The sequence below is a fragment of the Pistacia vera genome, unplaced genomic scaffold (genome assembly GCF_008641045.1).
Source record: "Pistacia vera cultivar Batoury unplaced genomic scaffold, PisVer_v2 Contig363, whole genome shotgun sequence".
Lineage (NCBI taxonomy): Eukaryota > Viridiplantae > Streptophyta > Magnoliopsida > Sapindales > Anacardiaceae > Pistacia > Pistacia vera.
Window position 1 is genome coordinate 335,038 of NW_022196183.1, and position 22,819 is coordinate 357,856.

Sequence of the window (22,819 nt, forward strand, 5' to 3'; positions counted from 1 at the left end):
CCAATCCAAACTCCCTGCTACAGTTGGGTTTGGTTTTTGTTTGGCTACAATTGTACCTAAACCTTGTGCATAACTTCTAGGATTAGGTGGATAATATATATATATATATATATATATATATATGCACGCCAATTTTCCTCAAGATTTCAGCTACTTAAGAAAAAAGGAATAAGATGGTTGAGGTTGGCTACTGTGTGTATAAGAAAAGGCTCACATAGCATAAGTTAGCTGATGCATAAAGCTGTCTAGAACACATTATCCTGGTTGAATCCGATACTCACAACCAAAAGAAATGACACACTACTCATCGGTTCTGTCAGCAGCTAAGATAAAGATCAGACATGTGCAACAAAGGGATAACGTCTGAAAAGCTCATCATCAAGATTCCAGCTACTTAACAAAAAGGAATAAGGTTGTTGAAGTTGACTGCTGTGTGTATAAGAAAAGGCTCACTTCGAAGAAGCAATAAAATAAACAGATTTGACATTGACCGACTCAAATAAATAACAATACACCCAACCAAAACGAACGATTTACAGCTCAATCTGCATTTTCACTAACACAGTTGCGGATCTGAAGTTAAAAACTGGATGATTACCTCGATTCGGTGGGAGACGACGGCACAGATTCAAGGAACAGTGGACGACTTGCTGGAAGTGAAGACGAGAAATTTGCAGCAAACGCACTCCACTTGATCTAAACATGAAAGGAAGCTCAAAGTTAAATGCAAATGGGTTTGTGTTCAACTGTGTAAAAAGTGGGTAATTAATTTGGTAGATGAAGATTTAATTCAGTAGATGATGAGTAAATGAGTTAGGTTTTGGGCATTTCACACGGTAATGAACTGGGAATTTTTAATGGAAAAAGTGGGTAATTAATTTGATAGATGAAGATTTAATTCCGTAGATGATGAGTAAAGGAGTTAGGTTTTGGGGATTTCAGGCAGTAATGAATTGGGAATTTTTAATTTTGTTGAAGTTGGAGGGTATAAACGGGTTTAAATTTTTGTGTGTAAGGTTAAAAATGTCCATAACTTTTTTGTAAATTGTTTAAATAACAAGGGTATTATTGTCCTATAATTTTATTAATAAGGGATAGAATTGTAACAAAAAAAGATTACCTTGGTAATCTCAGAATACCTAAGAAAATGGAGGTAATCAGATTACCTCTGATATTACCAATAGTAACCACTATCGGTATTTGAAGATTACCGGTATCTGATATTACTTGATAACCAAACATGGTAATCAAGTAATATAAGATGACATTACCCCAGTAATCCCACTTAACCCCCAACCAAACGCCCCCTTTAGAAAAAACGGGTGACTATCCTCACATCAATGCTACGATTTTTCTCCTTTGTATAAAACCTTTGCAACGATAATGTTTCACTGAAGGGAAAACGACATTTTCCCACCCAAGGTTCAACGAAACCCAACTTCCCCACTTGTCAAATTTCAAAATGACACTTTTCTACTCTTTGTTAAGTTTTGTTAGTGTTTTCTCTTAATATTTGACTAAAAAGACAAAAATATGTTTAGATAGTTTATTTCTTAATTAGTTTATTATAAATTAAAATTTTGTTAAGTCAAAGTCTTTACTCGATTATTTATTAGTTCAACTGTAAAGATATATTTTTTCCTTTGTTTATTTAATTAATTAAGAATATTGATTTTCTATGTTAATTAGTAAAAATGAAAAAAAAATTATAAATTTAGTAGATTATTGAATAATAGTGATAGGATATTTATGATATTATAAATAAATAAATATTAAGGTCATTTAAAGGTATTTTCGTTTTTTCGATAAAATATTAACGGAAATCATAACAAAATCTAACGAAGGCGGAAATGTGTCATTTTGAAATTTCAAGAGTGGGAAAGTGTAGTTTCGTCAAACCTTGGGTAGGTAAATGTTGCTCTCTTTTTATTAAACTTTGACCCTCATGTAATATTAACTGTTAATTTTTCTTTTTGAAGTTTCTTTAAAATTATACTTTTTTATATATTTAATATTCTTACAATTCTCATGAGCCAAGAACCTTCTTTTTTTTTTTTTTCCTTTTTTTTTTTTTTTTCTGTGTCCTTAGGATATGTTCAGTTTAAAGAATATTGTATTAAATAGTAACGCCCACATGGAGGTACGTAATTTAATTTATGCTCTTAGACCTTTAGTTGATTTTTGCTAAAGTTATTTTGAGAAAATGTGAAGGAAATGCCTTAAACTTGCATTAAGGGTAAAATGGTCTTTTCACTCAAAATTAGTTGAAATTGTGGGGAGTGAAAAGAGATAGAATTTCATGGAGAACGCAATAAAAATTAGGGCATTATGGTAATTGATTAAAGGACATAGATGAAATTTTAAAGAAAGTGTAAGGGCAAAATGGGAAACTAATATATAATTTTTATGTTATATAAAATTAAAGAGTGAAACCCTATCCACTCTTACCCATTTGCACGCCACTTTCACCTCCATATTCTCCCAAATTCTTCAAATTTTCTTCAAAGAAAATTCATAGGTTTTGGGTGTTTTTGAGTGGATTTTCAATCTTAAGCTTCTATAGGTAAGATTCTTGCACTAAGAAGTGAATTTTAGTTTTTAAAGTATTGATTTTGATGGTTTATGCTCATAGGATTTAAGAGGAAAAGAGTTTGATCAAGGAAAATTCTTAAAGGGTGGAATTTGCTCATATCAAAGGTAAGTAAATCCTACCCTAAGTATGATTTAAGTTATGTTGTGTAGAGAATTTTCTTTGTGCATATATATGTGGTATATGTAGAATTGTTGATGGATTTGGTGTTGAATAATAATTAGAACCTATCCATGAGAAGTTGGGTTGGTGTACGTGATACTTGATGAATGTTTGGTTGAGATTTGGAAGAGTTGAAGTGAAAATTTGGAAGTATTTATTTTGGGCAGATTTGGAGTTAATTATGGAGGAGGTTATTCCAAATTTTTGGTGGCCTAAAATAGAGATAGAAGTGTAGCCAAATTAGTGTTGATTTGTGCACATAAAATGTTTGATGAAATGCCAAAGAGAAGTGAATGTATGAGAATGATTATGAATTACTTTGGGATGAGTTTGTAGATGGTAGAGAATGACATGTTTGCATTCCATAATGCATAATTGCATTTAAACATGTAAATTTAGAAAGAATTATAAGCACGAAACCATCTACATGCATATATATTCATAAGAGCATGAAAAATCCCTAAAATATGTTAAAGAGAAAATAGAAATAAATGAGAATATCAAAGGTATTCAAATCTGAAATTGTACCTAAAGAAGTGTAAAAAGATAAAAAGAAGAGAAGGTTGTTGCGATGGGGAGTCGTGAGTGATATAGGGGGTGTTTGTCTAAGCTTATAAGCTAGTCAAACCAACTTATAAGCTCTAAAATTAAGCTGACCTGTTTGTTTATAACTTTTTTGAGCTTATAAGTTGAGCTTATAAACAAAAAAAAAAAAAAAATAAGCTGGGGGGGGGGATACTTTTTTTTTTTTGGCTTATAAGCACTCTGCTTATAAGTTAGTTTGACCAAGTATATTACTACTTTATCCTTGTTTAATTTTAAAATTCCATAGTATACTCTTATTTAATGTAGTACCTGTTTTAGTCATTTTATAATAAAATGTACTTATAAGCCACATTTTACCAAACACGTCAACTACTTATCAGTCACTTATAAGTACTTTAACCAAACACGTAATTACTTAAAATTTCAAATGCTTATAAGCTAATTTTAGCTTATAAGCACTTGTTACTTATAAGCTAATTTTCATAAGCTCAGACAAACACCCCCATAGTCCCACATGCATGCCATCTTTAGTGAGCGGCCTTAGAATTCAGAAAGAAGAATTGTACAGTCCGTTAGAAGTGCGTGTGGATGAGGACTGTACCCAGAATTAGAGAATTAACTCACACGGCCTAGGCTCCAAATCCATACCTCAACAGAGTTTGATCGGCAAGAATAGAAAAGAAAGACAAGAAAAGAAAGAATAGAAAGAAAGACTAGAAAAGAAAGAAAGAAATAAAGAAAAAGAAATAGAAAACAGAATAAGAAATATAGAAAAGAAAATGCATACTTTATGCATTTGTGCATTTGCATCATGAATATGCATAATAGCATGCTCATTATCTTGAGTAGAAAAAAAATTAGAAAACAGAGAAAGAATGAGAAAGAACAGAGAAAGAATAGAGAAAGAACAGAGAAAGAATAGAGAAAGAATAGAGAAAGAATAGAGAGAAGAACAGAGAAAGAATAGAGAATAACCAGGAAATGTGATGTAAGGAAAGAAAATTCAGAATTTAAGCAACGGAGAGAGAAGGGTAGCATAGCGGGTTTACTTACTGAGCAATTAGTGCTCACTTCGTTGTTTTTAATATTTTTGCAAGTAATAGGTGAGTTGCAGTCGCACGGAACGTCGCACAGTGGACGGGTTGGGCTACACTGTCACATTGTTTTTTTTTAGTGTATTTTGAGTATATTTGTATACAAAGAAAAATTAAATATGAGCCCATACCTTATTACTCGTATATATGTGTATTTTCATATATATATTGTTAATGAGTTTTATTAATTATTTTACGAGTATACTAGCTAGAAAGAAAGCATTACATTTTTTGTATTAGAGCAAAGGTTTTCGGATTTGACAGTGTGCCTCTCCTGCCACGTTGATGTTCCGTAGCCGACCATTGTAAGTTAATTCTTTCCTTACTTGTTGCAGATGAGTGACTTGAGTTGACTAAAAGTGTTGGTTTATGTAGATGAAACATAGAACCCGAGGAAGCAGTAAGAAGGAAACGAGCACGAGTGAACCTTCCAACCCTCTAGAATCTACTCCCCCTGTCCTCGATGAAGCGAGGATTCATAATATTATACAACAAGTCTTGGTAGAAAATCGGGGAGGCTCTGTATCAGAGAGAATTGAGACCCCATTTATTATACCAACCCACAGAGAGGAGAGAGAGAGGCCGGTACCCCCAATAGTGCAGAGTTGTATTGAACTGATATATGGGTTGCCTAGTCAACACCAGCCGTCAGAATTCAGGGGTACTGTGGACCCAATAGTGGCAGATGAGTGGTTTAGATAAGTAGAGTGTACGACGACACTTTTCCCTATGATAAACCGAGAGAAGATTCAGTATGCCAGTTTCTTATTTAGGGGTGATGCCCATATATGGTGAGAATTGATGGAGGATACTCATGATACAGCTTTGATGACTTGGGGAGATTTCAGAACATTATTTGAGGCATAATATAGAACAGTTGATCGAGTTGTAACAGCCAACATTGAGGTACATGATTTAAATTATGTTGTATAGCCCTTAGTTAAATTTTGTTAGAATTATTTTAAGAGAATTTGAAGAAAATGCCTTAAATTTGCATTAAGGGTAAAATAGTCTTTTCACTCAAAACTAGTTGATTTTTTGGGGAGTGAAAAGAGATAGAAAATCATAGAGAATTCAATAAAAGTGAAGGCATTTTGGTAATTGAATAAGGGACAAAGATGGAATTTTTAGGAAAGAGTAAGGGCAAAATGGGAAAGTGAGTTTATAAACTAAAATGTTAAGGGTTTGAAACCCTTATTTCGTTCATACCACCCCCACACTCCTCCTCCTTTTTCTCTCAAATTTTCATTCACTTTTCCAAGGAATTTGAGGGCTTTTGAGTAGATTTTCATAGGGTTTTGATTAAAGGTATCAAAGGTAAGATTCATACTCTTTATCTATGATTTATTTGTGTAAAGGTTGAGTTCTTATGAGTTTAGCTTAGGGTTAAGAGAAGATTGGAATCCAACAAGAGTAGAGAGTTTAGGGAGACTACTCAGCACAGTAGTAAATTCCACTCAAAATCCCTCAAGCTAAAATTTAAGAATTCAAGTGAGTAGAGATTTTATTTAAACATGCATTGTGATTATTAGAAATTGAGATGAGATGTATGATGTATTATGCTTATTGTTGGATATATTTGATTATGAGATATATGTGATGATTTGATGATGGGTTGAAATTGGAAGAATTGGAGAAATTTTTTTGGGAGTGTGTTTGCCATGTAGGTATGTGATGCTACAAGAAGTTTTTCTCTCATTTGGATGTTTGAGAAATAAATAGATGATAATTGAATTAGGTTTTGTTGTGCACAACTAATGTTGATGAAATGCCTAAGTGAAAACATGTTACCAAACTGCCCTGTGACAACCGTGACTTTCTAAGTAATTTTTGGGCATCTTACGGATTGAACTGAGTTTAGACCAAACATAAAAGTTGTAGCCCTGTCTCTAAGATTTAAAACGAGACCAAATTGTATCAATCCGATGTTATAACTCAATTTATGTCTTCTTGAGTGTGACATGCACAGAATGACTGTTTTGATGCAATATTGCATTTGTCATTTCATAAGTGCATTATTAAGAAACTTTAAGCATGAACCATCCTTATGCATTAATTATGCATTGAGAAGTAGTTTGAGAAAGGTAGAGAACTTTGTGAATGGCTACTCTAAAAGTAAAGAGAATGAGAAAAATCTAAGAACGGTTGGTGCTTTGTGACCACCCGAAGTTTGAAGAATGGGTTGGTGCTTAGTGAACTCCACCTAGAAGTCATAAGAGTGGGTTGGTGCTTTGTACTCCACCTGGCCGTGCCTCCGGTAAGATGAGGCCGTGACATTCAAGTGAGAAGGAATGAGAAAATGTGAGGAAGAAGAGGCACGAATGAGTAGAAGTCACAAAGAGTGGGTGGGTGCTTTGTGATCTCCACTCAGTCGCCTCCGGTAAGAGGCTGTGACATACAACAGAAAGTTAATAAAGAGAGCTAGTGAAAGAGAAACAGAAAAAGAAAATAAATGAGAGGAGAAGAGTGTAAGGAAAGAATTAAGAGAAAGAGTTATGGGGATAGACGAGTAGAGGATTTACTTACTGAGCATTATTGTGCTCACCCCATTGTTTATCTTTGTTTGCAGGATCTAGGTGAGGACGCGGTCGGTGGGCGTTGGCCAGCGAGGAGCAATAGCTACACTGTCCACTGTTTTTGATAACTTTTACAAATGATACCTTATTTTGTATAAGAGTGATTATTGTATTAAAAGAAATTTCGGGCCCATTTACTTTTGCTAATATAAATGCATTTTACTTTATGTATTTCTATGAGTAACCTAGTATGAAGCAGTTATTACCCATGAAAAGATTCAGAGTTATTAGTTTGCAACATGGGCTAATTCAGTGAAGAATATTCAATGAAATTCAATTCCCTGGCAAGGTTTGCACCGGGTGTAGTGATACCCAGAATTAAGAAGAGATAAGTTTGTGCATGGGCTGAAACCATAAATAGCCCAGATGTGATGGTCATGCCCCCCCCAGACATATAGTGAAGCTTTGGAACGAGCTTTACGGGCAGAAATAGTGTGAATAAGCTAACCCCAGCAATTCCATTAGTATAGCCCCCAGTGTTCCACCTCCTGCTCTATAGAGAGATAGTGTAGAAATAGAAAAAAGTTTCAACCCAAGAAGAACAAGAGGGTTGGCAGAATAAAAAGCTGAGAACTAGTGAAGTTCTCCAGTGCCCGAAGTGTGGAAGAATCATTCTGGGAGTGTCTTAGAGATTTGGGCCGAAATGTATGTTACAGATGTCGACAGCCAGGGCATATGATGAAAGATTGTAAAGCCCTCCTACACCTACAGTGCAGACATCTGAGGTACCAATGCTCGTGTTTACAGTAGCCCAGAGTGAAGCTGAAACTAGCTCATCGCAATTACTGGTCAGTTTTATTTCATTCAGTTCCTCTTTATGCATTATTGATTTTGGAGCAGCACATTCATTCATTATACATAGGATTTTAGAGAGATTGGTTTAAAACCTATTGAGTGATTGTCCCATTAAGTAGAGTTACCAGATGATGTTGGTGTAAAACTCAAGAGATGCTTCCAGGGGAGTCCGTAGTGATCCTTGGAAGGGAGTTGCCAGTGGATTTGTAGTGTTGATATGCCTGATTTTGATGTTATTTTAGGCATGGATTTCCTGGGATTTGGAGTAGAGATTTTGATTGTCGAAAAAGAAAGCAAGATTTAATCTTAATGATAGAGATAAGTTTAATTTTGGCGAGGGTCACTAGCTTAGTATGTTAATCACCAGTGGAAAGGCTAGAAAGATGTTAAGAAAAGGGTGCTCAGCGTATATTTCTCATGTAGTGCACGTAGTGATGTCCCACAACTAGAGATTCAGAAGGTGCCAGTAGTTCGGATTTTTTAGATGTATTTCTAGAAGATTTGCCAGGTTTACCTCCGAAAGAGTAGAATTTAGTATTGAACTGGCACCAAGGACCGCGCCAATTTCTAAAGCCCCTTACCGGATGGCCCCAACCAAGCTTCAGGAATTGAAAAAGCAACTCAGGAACTCTTAGATAAGGTTTTTTCGACCTAGCCATTCTCCTTGGGTGCTCCAATTTTGTTTGTGAAAAAGAAAGATGGATCTCTCGATATGTATAGATTATAGAGAGTTAATAAAGTGACAGTGAAGAATAAATACTCATTACCTCGCATAGATGATTTGTTTGATCAGCTGAAACGGCAGTAATGTTTTCAAAGATTGATTTGAGGTCGGGTTATCATCAGTAGGGTGCAGAGCAAGATATTGCCAAAACTGCTTTTCGACCAGATATGGGCATTATAGTTTATGGTGATGCCTTTTGGGTTAACCAATGCCTCAACAATCTTTATGGACTTAATGAACGGGTGTTTCAGATTGTCTTGATCGATTTATAGTGGTGTTTTTGAGTGATATCTTGGTGTATGTAAGACAGAAAAGGAACATGAAGAACACCTAAGATTTGTGCTACAACGATTGCGAGATAAAAAGTTGTTCACCAAATTTTCTAAGTGTGAGTTTTGGCTAGATCAAGTTATCTTTCTCGGCCATACCGTCTCAAGGAGGATGTATCAATGGATCCAAGTAAGGTAAAAGCAATTCTGGAATGGCAACACCGAAGACAGTAAAGGAGTTAGAAGTTTTTTGGGCCTAGCAGGTCATATAGGCGGTTTGTAGCAGGGTTTTGCTTGTTGCCAAACTGCTTACGCTCACCAACAGAGAACTCTTTTCATTTGGTCAATGCCTGTGAAGAAAGTTTTCAAGATTTAAAGAAGATTGACCACAGCTCATATTCGTGTTACCACAGAGGGTGTAGATTATGACATTTATATAGATGCTTCATTTCAGGGACTTGGTGTGGTATTGATGCAGTTGGGTAGAGTAATAGCATATGCTTCTCGTCAATTAAAAGAGTATGAGACGAGATACCCTACACATGATCTAGAGTTGGCTGCTGTAGTTTTTGTACTGAAAATATGGAGGCATTATTTGTATGGGCAAAGAGTCCATTTATACGATCATAAAAGCTTGAAGTATTTCTTCACCTAAAGAGAGCTGAATATGAGACAAAGGAGATGGTTAGAGTGGGTTAAGGATTATGACTGTGAAATTAAGTATCAACCTGGAAAGCCAATGTAGTAGCTGATGCCTTGAGTAGAAAAGCTTACTTGTCCCACTCACAAGGCATAAAGAATATAGAAGAACTGTGCAAAGAACAGATTGAGGTCATACCAGAGGATTGCCAGGTTAGAGGTTCAGTTCACTTTACTGGAAGAAATCAAGGAAAGTAAGCTCCCGATGAGTGGTGTCAGAAATAAGTCAACATTGCTTGAAGGTAAGTACTAGAGTTCCATCTGTTAGATGGTGTTCTTCATTTCAGGAGTCGTTTGTGTGTTCCTCAAGATGATGAGTTAAAGAAGAGAATTCTTACGAAGGCTCATGACACACCATACACTGCTCATCCTGAGCCACCGATGTATCCAGATTTAAAGAAAGACTATTGGTGGCCAGGTATGAAGAAGGATATTGGAGATTTTGTAGCTAGGTGCCTGGTTTGTCAACAAGTGAAAGCAGAACACCAAAGGCCATCAGGATTGCTTCACTGCTTAGTATTCTTGATGGAAATGGGACAGTATTTCGATGGATTTTATTATAGGTCTCCCTAGAGGGCAAAAAGGGTTTAATGCTATATGGGTGTAGTAGACAGATTGACCAATCAACCCATTTTCTTCCAGTAAAGGAGAGCATACTTCAGATCAATTGGCCCAAATTTACATTAAGAGATAGTGAGACTGCATGGAGTACCCAAGACAATAGTATTAGATAGAGATTCTAGATTTGTCTCAGCTTTCTGACTAGTTTACAGAGGAACTTGGGTACCAGATTGGCTTTTAGTATCGCCTACCATCCTCAAACGATGCCAAACAGAGAGAACGAATCAGATACTTAGGATATGTTGAGGCTTGTTGCATGGATCAGGATGTCTTGGCATGAGATGTTATGTTTGGTGAGTTTGCTTATAATAATAGCTTCAGTCTACAATTAAGATGACTCTTACGAGGCTTTGTATGGTAGACGTTGTAATCTCCATTACATTGGGATAGATAAGCGAGAAAGATGAGTTGATACAACTCTTGGGCCAGAACTAACTCAGAAAATTATAGAGATGTCAAGTTAATCAGAAGTAGAATGAAACAAGCCCCAGAGCATAAAACCTATGCATACTTGAAGAGGAAAGATGTTGAATTCGAAGTGGGTGATAAGTGTTTCTAAGAGTTGCCTCCTACAAACGGGTGATCGTTTCGATAGCAAGGGAAAGTTAGCACTGAGATACATTGGTCCCTTTGAAGTTTACAGCGAGTGGGAAAGGTAGCCTATAGGTTGGCTTTACCACCCAGCATGGATAGTACACAATTTATTTCATGTCTCGATGCTTCGGAAATATGTAATGATCCCTCCCATATATTGTGTAGAAGATGTGGACTAGAAAAAATCTTGTGTATGAGAAGCGTCCAGTTCAGATATTGGACAGAAAAATTAAAAAGCTCCGGAACAAGAGTATCCCTTTAGAAATCCTCTGGAGAAATCATAAAGTTAGAAGCTACATGGGGTGGAGCAAGATATCAAACAGTTACCCGAGTTGTTTGTTTGAATTTCGGGGACAAATTCTTATAGAGGGGAAGAATTGTAACGCCCACATAGAGGTACATAATTTAATTTATGCTCCTATACCTTTAATTGATTTTTGCAAATTATTTGAGAAAATGTGAAGGAAATGACTTAAACTTGCATTAAGGGTAAAATGGTCTTTTCACTCAAAATTAGTGAATTTGGGGAGTGAAAAGAGATAGAATTTCATGGAGAATGCATAAAATAGGGCATTATGGAATTGAATAAGGGACATAGATGGAATTTTAAAGAAAGTACAGGGCAAATGGGAAACTAATATATAATTTTTATGTTATATCAATTAAAGAGTGAAACCCTATCCACTCTTACCCATTTGCACGCCACTTGCACCCCATATTCTCCCAAATTCTTCAAATTTTCTTCAAGCAAATTCATAGGTTTTGGATGTTTTTGAGTGGATTTTCAATCTTAAGCTTCTATAGGTAAGATTCTTGCACAAAAGTGATTTTAGTTTTTAAAGTATTGATTTTGATGGTTTATGCTCTAGATTTAGAGGAAAAGAGTTTGATCAAGGAAAATTCTTAAAGGGTGGAATTTGCTCATATCAAAGGTAGTAAATCCTACCCTAGTTGATTTAAGTTAGTTGTGTAGAGAATTTTCTTTGTGCATATATATGTGGTATATGTAGAATTGTTGTGGTTTGTTGTTGAATAATAATTAGAACCTATTCATGAGAAGTTGGGTTGGTGTACGTGTACTTGATGAATGTTTGGTTGAATTTGGAAGAGTTGAAGTGAAAATTTGGAAGTATTTATTTTGGGCAGATTTGGAGTTAATTTGAGGAGTTTATTCCAAATTTTGGTGGCCTAAAATAGAGATAGAAGTGTACCCAAATTAGTGTTAATTATGCACATGAATTGTTTGATGAAATGTCAAGAGGATTGCTGTATGAGTGATTGTGTGTACTTGGGATGAGTTTGTAGATGGTAGAGAAGGCATGTTTGCATTCCAAGTATAATTGCATTTAAACATGTAATTTGTTGATAAACCGAAACCATCTACATGCATATTTCATAAGAGCATGAAAAGCCTAAAATGTGTTAAAGAGAAAAGAAATAAATGAGAATATTAAAGGTATTCAATTTGAAATTATACCTAAGAAGTGTAAAGATAAAAAAAAAATAAAAAAAAAAAAAAAAGGTTGTTGCGATGGGGAGCCGTGAGTGACATAGTTCCACAGATCACGGTCTCAGCAAGCTCAAGCCAAGATCTACGCTGCAGGAAAAGAAAAAGAATATAGGGTCTAAATTAATACATAAAAAAAAAAGAGGTATGAGAATAGACGTTAGAAATCAGAAAGAAGAATTATACAGTCTGTTAGAAGTGCGTGTGGATGAGGACTGTACCCAGATTAGAGATTAACTCACACGGCTAGGCTCCAAACCATGCTCAACAGAGTCCGATCGCAAGAATAGAAAGAAAGAAAGAATAGAAGAAGAAGAATAGGGGAAGAAGAAAGAAAAAAATAGAAGAAAGACTAGAAAGAAGAAAGAAGAAATAAGAAAAAGAAATAGAAACCATAATAAGAAAGATAGAAAAGAAAATGCATACTTTATGCATTTGTGCATTTGCATCATGAATATGCATAATACCATGCTCATTATCTTGAGTAGAAAAATTAAAACAGAGAGAAAAACAGAGAAAGAATGAAAAGAACAGAGAAAGAATAGAGAAGAACAGAGAGAAGAACAGGAGAATAGAAATAATCAGGAAATATGAGTAGAGGAGAAAATTCGGAATTTAAGCAACGGAGAAGAAGGGTAGCATAGCGGGTTTACTTATTAGTTAATTAGTGCTCACTCTGTTATTTTTAATGTTTTGGCAGTAATAGGTGAGTTGCGGTCACACAGAACGTCGCACAGTGACGTTGGCTACACTGTCACGTTGTTTTTTTTTTAGTATATTTGTTTATAAAGAAAAATTAAATATGAGCCCATACCTTATTACTCGTTATATGTGTTATTTCTATATATATTGTTATGAGTTTTATTAATTATTTACAAGCATATTAGCTAGAAAGAAAGCATTACATACACCAGAATTGACGAAATGGTGCACGACTGGCCAATCTAACAAGTCGTGCGCTGATATGAACATTTCGGCCATTGATATGACCGAAATGGTTAGATGGACGTGGATCTGAATGGAAACTGTTAGATCTACTTTGGTAATTTTTGGCCAATCAATGACTGTTACAATCAAATCAGTGGCCGTTGTGTGCCAATATCTGGTCGTTAACGGTCAATCAATAGCCATTAACAGCCAGATTTGGTCGGGCCATGTCCTACCAGATCTACGATAATTGGAATTAAAGGGTAAATGTGATAAAGGCAGAAACTGAAGATATCAAATCAGAAAAAGTTTCAACATAAAACACCAAGCACTCAAGCTGATCAACGTTCCAATACTTCGAATTATAGCTGCAGTCAATAACGTTACTATGTGGGTCAAATAAATTGTGCATTATCTCTGTATATATTTCTATAATTATTATTAAATTGCCAATTTCCTTAATTTCAGCTTCCATGACGAATGGATGCGGAGATATTGTTACAGTAATAAATATTTATTTTCTTGACTCGTAATGAATGACGTTTTTACAGCGTGATAGGGTTTTTGACGTTAGGACTTCAATGCATCAAGTCAAGATGTCCCATGGAAAATTTCTAAAAACAACTCTGAAATTGACAAATTTCCCACTAATATTTTTTATGATTAATTTTCTGAAGATTTCTACCATATAATGAAAATCTTCCTTGATGAAAACATACAATTTTTTTTATTTTTTATTTTTTATTATGTTACCTCACGTCGCTTTCTCACACCCTTGCTGCCTGGTCAATAACTGCAGTATAATCTGTACACAAATTTCAACATAACTGAAATATCAAACTTGCTCCTATACTTTAAAATCTGAACTTCTCCATCTTTTCAGCCTTGAGAAATCAAATAAGAACCATGCTTAACTTGTTCTTGAAGCTTGTTTTACTATTCCCTCATGTTTTGCCACTCTTTGCAAAACCTGCAACCAAAAAGAAGGAATCACTCTTGTCTATAAAACTCAGCATATATTCTCCTGCATAAATTGGACCTCTTCGGTCGACTGCTGCCTATGGGAGGGATCGAGTGTGATGCGAACGGTCGTGTCACTCATTTACAGCTTCCCGGGAGAGACCTTAGCGGCTCATCTCCCCATCAATTGGGAACTTGACACATCTTTTGCACCTCAATCTTTCACACAATCACCTTTCCGGTCCTCTCCCTCATCATTCGCTTTTGTCTTTAGTTCTTGTTGAAGTTCTGATTTGAGTAATATTCTCTTACAGGTGATTTCCATCATCTTTGTCATCTAAAGTCATTAGATGTTTGATTTATCTGGCAATAATTTCAAGGAACGATTCCATCATCGTTCTTCCAGCTATCAGCAGGAAATTTGGAGAGTTTTAATGTCAGCAAAAATAGTTTCACAGGTCTTATCCCTTCCTTTAGCTGGACAAAACTTCCTGCATTCTCAGGATTCTGGATTTCTCAACAATGATTTTACAGGTCCAATTCCTCCAGGACTTGGAAATTGCTCAAGACTTCAGGTTTCCGGGCAGCCTGTAATTATATCATAGGTTCACTACCTGATGACATTTATGCTGCCACATCGCTTGAAGAGCTCTCCTTACATGTTAACTCCCTATCTGACCCATCACAACACCATTGTCAACATCACAAGCCTTATCATTCTTCACCTTTATTCTAACAATTTGACTGGCTTCATCCCTCAGATATTGGCAAGCTCACCAACTTGACACATTTGTACCTTCATGTGAACAACCTATCTGGCTCTCTTCCTCCATCCATGAAGAATTGCATCAATCTCATAAAACTGAATTTGCGGAATAACAAACTTGAAGGAGATCTTTCAGCATTTATTTCTCAATGCTTCGCCATCTTCGTACGATCGACCTTGGAAACATAACTTCACAGGTAGCTCCCCATCAACTCTTATTCATGCAAGTCACTAACTGCAGTAAGGCTTTCCGGTAACAATATAGAGGGAGAATTTCACCTGAAATAGTTGCATTGGAATCATTGTCTTACCTCTCACTTGACCAAAACCGATTAACAAAGCCACTGCAGCAATCAGATTTTGACAGGTTGCAAGAACCTCAGTGTTCTATTCCTTTGTAAAACTTCAAGGGTGAAATGATTCCTGATATATTACCTTCTTATATGCATTTCCAAATCTCCGTTTCTGGCTTTGAGTAAATCCCATTCCAGGGTCAAGTTCCTTCCTGGATAAGTAATCTCAGGAAATTACAGTTCTTGGACTTAAGTTTGAATCAAATCACTGGTTCAATTCCAGGGTGGTTAGGGACTATGACAACTCCATTCTACACCGATTTGTCTTATAACCTTCTGTCCGGAGAGTTTCCGAAGGAACTTGGCGGATTGCCAATGTTGGTATCAGAATTACAGACTGCGAAAAAAATTGGTGGGAGCCGCTTAGAGTTACCTCTCTCTATTCCTCCCAATATCAATGCTTCTAATGAAGAATATTATAGTCTCCTCAGCTTACCACCATCAATATTCCTCCAAAACAATAGTCTCAGTGGCAGTATCCCCATTGAGATTGGCCAATTACAATTTCTTCAATTGCTTAATCTCAGCAATAACAAATTCTCTGGAAACATTCCTAATCAAATATCGCAACTGACTAACTTGGAGAGATTGGATATATCCAGAAACAATTTATCTGGTGAAATCCCTGCCTCGTTCAGTGGTCTCTACTTCTTGTCGGAGTTCAGCGTTGCAAATAATAATCTTCAGGGTCTGATACCTTCAGGAGGTCAGTTTCATACTTTTTCCATCTCCAACTTTGAAGGAAATCCAGGTCTGTGTGGTGATATTATAGAAACCTCATGTTCTATTCAAACAAGAACGAATAATAATCCTGTTCCTTCTCCAAGTGAATCTTCAAAAAAGGAGCTTGTTTATGGACTCACTGCTGGAGTTGTTTTCGGATTTATTATAGGGTCCATAGGTGGGATTTTTTGCCCAATTCGTGTATATAGTTTATTCAGAACTCTCTGAATTTCTCTTAACAAGTGATTTCAGATTTATCAGTGAAGTAATCCGGCTAATTTCTGTCTCTTCTCAGCAATGTTCTTGTATTTTCTACTTTTACATTCTCACCGCCAATCACCGAATTTTTTAAACAATTGAGAAAGGATTCAATTACTTCATTAAAAAAACCACTGATATACTAAGAATTAAATAATAAATAACTAGAAAAATATAACAACAAAACTGAATAGATGGACACTGAATATTTTCAAGTCTAATATGGTTTGATTTGATGAGCGGAAGCTCTCAAATTCCTGAGAAGTTTCTCAAATTTCAAGAAAATTATCAAATTCACAAAAAACAATAACTGAACTTGACTTTAAAAAAAAAAAAAAAAAAAAAAAAAAAAAAAAAAAAATAAGACGTCCTAAATAATACTTGTAATAATTAAAATAGAAATTGAACGACTTTAACTTGGTAAAACAAGAAAATTAGTCAAACTAGCAAACTTTTATAATTGGTTTAGAGAACTATAAGTGCAATATTATAGGGTGCGTTTGGTTTATTATTTTGGATATGATTTTGGGGATAGTATTAGATAGTTAGATAGAGTTATGATTATAAGAATAGGACTTGCAGAATATGTGTTTGGTAGAGTATTTTGACCTTGATATTTGTGTTAAATATTTGATTAATATATTTTTTTATAAATGATTTATTAATATAATATTTTGTTGCATTTTGTTAAAATAATGTATTATTATATATATAACTTATCAAGTTACATTTTAATAATACTAAATATTTTATTGGTAATTTTGTCACCCGTAGATATTAAAAAACAAAAACTCATATTAATTTCAAGTACTAATCCAACTGTTTAAAAACATTACATTAATACATATATGACAAAAGTACTAATTAGCAACCCTTACAATCATTATTATACGTATACTCCATTAACAACTACGACATGGTCCACCGTGCTGCCCACAATGCATTTGTTATGTTATCCCATACAGTCGTCATGTTGTCTATAATACCTTGTTGCGGTTGACTCGGTCCTTCTCCATTTTGGCCATATTTTGCCCCGTTTTGACGATCACAATATACTTGCTCATTACCCGTACTATTATTGGTTTGTTCAAAGATACAGTCGTTTATATTGTACATTCTGATAAAATTATGAAGTACACAACATGCCATAATAATCTTCCCTTGTTTGTCCAACGAGTAATTGTTCATTCCATTTAGAATACGGAACCGTCTTTTCAAAACACCAAAGGTTCTCTCGACAACATTGCGGAGTAAAGTATGTCTATAGTTAAACAACTCTTGTGGCCCCCTTCGGTTATGGCGGTGATCAGAAATATAGTAAGCCACTCGCCTATGAGGGCCGAGGAACCCATCTCTATTTGGATAACCCGCATCAACCAAATAGTATTTCTTTGTAATAATATCAAACATTTTATTTGAATTACAGGGCCTCAACAGTGGAGGTAATACGTTATAATACGTCAAGAAAATACTTATACCTGGTGGAGGATGTGGGAATCTAGAATTAGGATCATCAAGAATTGAATTTAAAACTCTTGAATCATGCGCAGATCTTTCCCATCCAGTAACGACATAAATGAACATCATCTTAAAGTCGCATACAGCCATTACATTCTGTGACATCGTTCCTTTGCGATTCCGGTACCTATCGGCAAATTCACGTGGAACCGAAGCGTATACATGTGTGCCATCCATGGCTCCAATATAGTCCTATCATGAAAATTGATTTTTACTCATATTAACCTACTATAAAAATTAATAACACAATGAACTTAACTATCTACCAATAGCAAACATAATGAACCAGTACCTTAAAGAAAGGGTAATATTTTTTGTTGGCTGATATTTCACATGGAACATCATTGAAGTCAGGTGGTCTGATAAACTCTGTCTTCAACTCACATATAGCGTCGCAAACTGCGGTAACATGTCTAGAGATCATCTCACCCGAATGTTGGAAATCCTCCATCATCGTTCTGATTATCTCGTTTTTTCCAACGATTGTTAGAAATATCATAACTTGTTCTTCCAAACTCGTCCTCCTGCTTGGTTGCAATTTGCCTTGATCGGACAAAATTTCACATAACAATGTAAAACAGTCTTTGTCCATGCGGCACTTGTCATAGATCCTGTCAGGATGACCGTTGAGTACTTCCAACATGTACTAATGACCAGTTAATACAGATGTATGTCGTAGTTCATGCCTACTTGCTTCTAACGTGGCACCACCGTAGAGTGCAATGGCTATATCTGTCAGTATTTCTTCTTTGTCCCTCTCATCTATAGCACGTCGTCTTTTTTCTGTACGGCTAGACGACGCCATTTAAACCTACACATTTGCAAAACATTTATCAACAATTATCAACAATTAATAGTTGTTGTACTACTTAGCAAAAATATAACAGTCAATATTTAATTGTAATGACAATCAAAAACGGTGTTTACACATGTAATATCACATAAATAAGTTCATACAGTAGCATTATAAATTGTAATTGTAATGACAACTGCCCACTGACGAATACAAAATTGTTATCAAACACTTATGAAATATAGTGTCATCTACTTATTGGGAAAGCTGTTATAAATCCAGTTAGCATTTTCCTCCAGTGGGAGTTTCACGAATATCTCTCACCACCCTGGATTTTCATATAAGTACGTGACAACAGGCAGGTAAAACTGTGTCAGTACTTGAATGGCCGTCATGATGTCAATACATTTGCTCATGGAAAAAGGATTAGATGGAGCACTAGTGTTCTCTTCTTCCCTCTCATCTGCACTACGATTGCTAGCCCTCGATCCCATAGTCCACTTCTCCGCAAGCTCGTCCGTCAAGCTAAAAATGGCATCCGCAAGTGATTGTCCTGGGCCGCTTCTGTTCCTCCTATTTCTCGCTCTTCCATGGCCAGATGTGTTTGGTCATTTTTTCCCTGTTGTCCGATCAAGATCAGGTTCAAAGTCGCTATCATCCATGGGAACCGCGCCGGCATTGGAATAACTGGAGGTCTCCACCGGTTGGGATGTAGATGTGTACGCATATCTTCCAATGGCAGTTTGCTTCTCAAATATTATTTCATAAAGCTCCTTATGAGGAAGTCCCTTGTGGTAAAATTGTTGCGCCAGTGGGTTTTGCTGGTAAGTTAAAAGAATAATATATTAATATTTAGCAGTCCAAAAAAAATTGGTACATTTATGGTGTCGTTGAATAATATTAGTTAAAAAATATGAAAACTTACCTTGACATATTCTTGCCAGACCTCAATGGGACACGTTGGACTTTGTGACTCGTGATCCCACTCGAACGCCATGTGTTGCAGCAATTTCTACCATGCTTGATAAGTTCTTCGCAGGCGAAAGAACTTAGAGGTTAATTGTGTGACATTGAGTCTCCTACCAGCCACTGATGATATGTCATCCAACATTGCCTGGTAATCTGCTGTTTTTATTGCAGTACCGTGCAAAGTTTTGGCCCGCTCAAATAACAAGACCAGAAATTTGTGGGTCATCTCAGCAGACCAGGCCACAGAATCACTCATCTAAGGACAGTACGGTAAAGGACAACAAACATTGGGACACCATATGAATCACCAATCACATTAAAAAATATAATACTAACATGTGGTGGTAATCAAGTAAACATAGATAAACTTATACCTCATTCGATCCGACACTGCTTGATGATGTCAATGCAGGGGCAGATACAAACAATGTCAACCAACTGGGTGTATGATGAACTCCAATTCTAGAAAAACGTCGAAACTTTCGCCTCTGCTTCAAGTAGTAATCAACCCTGCGATGTCGAGGCAAATTATACTGACATCTATGCATATGAGCGTAATTTGTTGTTATGATTAAAGAACGATGTCGAATCTACAGAAAAAATATATCAGTTAGTGAAATCCGAAAAAAAATATTTCTAATTATCCAATAATTTTTTACGCCCAAAATTTATCCATTACATACAGAATGTTACATACAAAACATATGAAGCTGCACAATTTTTTGACGCTTGTGTTAAAAGGAAAAAAAGTACTAACAATGGCAAAATTAAAATAGAAATAAGTACAATTGCGTTGGGTGTCTTCACAGAAGCTAACTGGGTTCGCAAAAGCCAACGAGTCTCTTTACAACAGATTTATAAACCTGCAAAAAAAAAAAAAAAACAGATTAATCTCATTCGCAAACTCCAGCCCCAAACAAATTCACACACATATCATACAGACAACATATTTACAAACCTGCAAAAAAAAAAAAACAAATTAAACTCATTTGCAAACTCCAACACCGAACAAATTCATGCGCTCATCCAACATGTACAACACATTTACAAACTTGCCGAAAAAAAATCCAAAACTTTCCCTTCACTAAAATCAAATATTTCCGGTGACAAATCTGATGGTTTGACGAGTTTGTGGCTTAACGGTGAACAATCAAAGTGTTTGTGGCTTGACGGTGGGTATCGTGGTGGTCCGTCGGTGGTTGTGGTGGGNAAAAAAAAAAAAAAATAGATTAAACTCATCTGCAAACTCCAACACCAAACAAATTCACGCGCTCATCCAACATGTACAACACATTTACAAACCTGCAAAAAAAAAAAAAAAATCCAAAACGTTCCCTTCACTAAAATCAAATATTTCTGGTGACAGATCTGATGGTTTGACGGTGTTGTGGCTTAACGGTGAACGATCGGAGTGTTTGTGGCTTGACGGTGGGTATCGTGGTGGTCCGTCGGTGGTTGCAGTGAACGATCGGAGTGTTTGTGGCTTGACAGTGTTGTGGCTTAACGGTGAACGATCGGAGTTTTTCACTGAAATGCTGAAGTGAAGAAACAATGAAGAAGCTGCTAATGTAAACTGAAATGGTGAAGTGAAGAAGAAAAGTGAAACCGTGCATAATGTAAACTGAAATGGTGAACAGGTGAAGTGAAGGAGCGTGAAAGAAGAAATGACGAACCCGTGAAAAAGGACTACAAAAAAAACAGGTGAAGAAGCGTGAAAGAAGAAAAGAGAACGCGTGAAAAAGGAAGACTGCAAAAACAATTCAAACGGTCATAAGCTGTCAGAAAAGTGTCGGAATAGATATTTGAAGATCCTATTGTCTAAATAATGAACCAAACACTATCCCCAAAATCTATCTCAAAAAATGGATAAAAATATCCATCCAAACGCAGCCATAATCACTTGAAGAAATGCGTGCACAATTAGACTAAAGTCTTATAATGAATCTTGCATATATTTCAACTAAAACAAACTTTTTTATTATGTTAATTAACAAACCTCATCGCTTACTCTCATTCCATCTACCCGGTCAATACCTTAAAATATAATTTGCAGTCAATTACAATGTAATTGAAATGAGGCACTTAAATTATTAGCCGCTGCTATGTTGAATTTTAAGCGCTTGTTCGTTTCTTTTCTACCATCCCACCTAAAAGGTTAAACTAGCAAGTGAAAACTCTGTAAGGAGTTCCTAATTATGCAAATTCAAACCCTAATTTTGCATAAACCTTAGGCCTAAGATCTTTGAATAGGATGATTTTCACAATTCATAATGTAGGAGAAGACATACCTTGATCCATGAGAATTTGCTTGAGAAATTGAATGTAGATGAGGAATCTTCAAGAACCTAGGTTTCTCCCTCTTGGCCTTTTTTGGTTTGACAGACCGTTCCTGATGGAGAGAAAAATAAAACCTATCGGTTTTTGGGCGGAGCAAGGACTGGTTCTTTTCCAATTATTTTATATACATAATCACATGTTCCATCAAAGTGTGAAATTATTAAGACATACCCTCTATTGACCAATAGGCTTGTAGCGGTTAAATAATTATTAAACCAAAATAATAGTTTAAAAATATATAAAATATTATACTTAAGGTTTAAGAACCTTAAGACACATTGGTGATTAGAGGTGGGCATTTGGACCAGGTCCAAAAGCCCAGCCCCAAAACCCAGTCCTAGAGGACCAGTCCTCGGAGGTCTAGTCCCAAAACGAGACCAGGCCTAAGGAGGAGGGCTCGGGCCCTCCTCCGAGGCCCGGGCCTGGGCCCAAATTTTTTGGATTTTTTCAATGTAGTCTCCTACACAATTACATAAAACCCCCTACTAATTTTAAAATAAACATAAATTACGAGAGCTAAAAAAAATTTTACAAAATTTATTAAAAAAAAAATTACTAAACGGTTATAATTTATATTATAACCTTTTTTTTATTCCACTCCCCTCCCCTCCCCAACTACGCTATAAATAACCCTAAAATCTTTCATTTTTTCCACACCAATCAATCACTCATTCTCTCAATCTCTCTACTCCAAATCTTCAATCAATTTCTCATTCAATTTATATTTATATTTATAATTTTATTCATATTATTTATTTATATTATTCAATTTTTTTCTATTTTTCAATATCATTATAATTTCATATTATTATTTAATTTCTTTTCATTTTCATTATTTATTATTTTATCATAAATTTATAATGGCTTCTTCAAATGAGTTTTACGTCCCATCCACCGAAGAAATGGAAGGGTTCAATCCATTTTCACCATTTCCTCTAGAGGAAGCAGCTGCAATTCCATAACCACATTCTGTCGGGACGAGGTGTAGCCAAACACATGCCCCGCCCCCCCCCCCCCCCCCCCCCCCCCCGGGGGGGG

The 22,819-nt window shown here is 35.8% G+C and overlaps 1 protein-coding gene across 1 annotated transcript; it reads left to right on the forward strand.

Moving 5' to 3' along the window:
• The first annotated feature begins 14,414 nt into the window (after positions 1-14,414).
• Positions 14,415-16,134, forward strand: LOC116140121 (receptor-like protein 2). The gene is made up of 2 exons (XM_031425748.1): positions 14,415-14,654; positions 15,322-16,134. Exons 1-2 carry the CDS (start codon positions 14,415-14,417, stop codon positions 16,132-16,134), a joined length of 1,053 nt encoding a protein of 350 aa, XP_031281608.1.
• Positions 16,135-22,819: the final 6,685 nt, after the last annotated feature.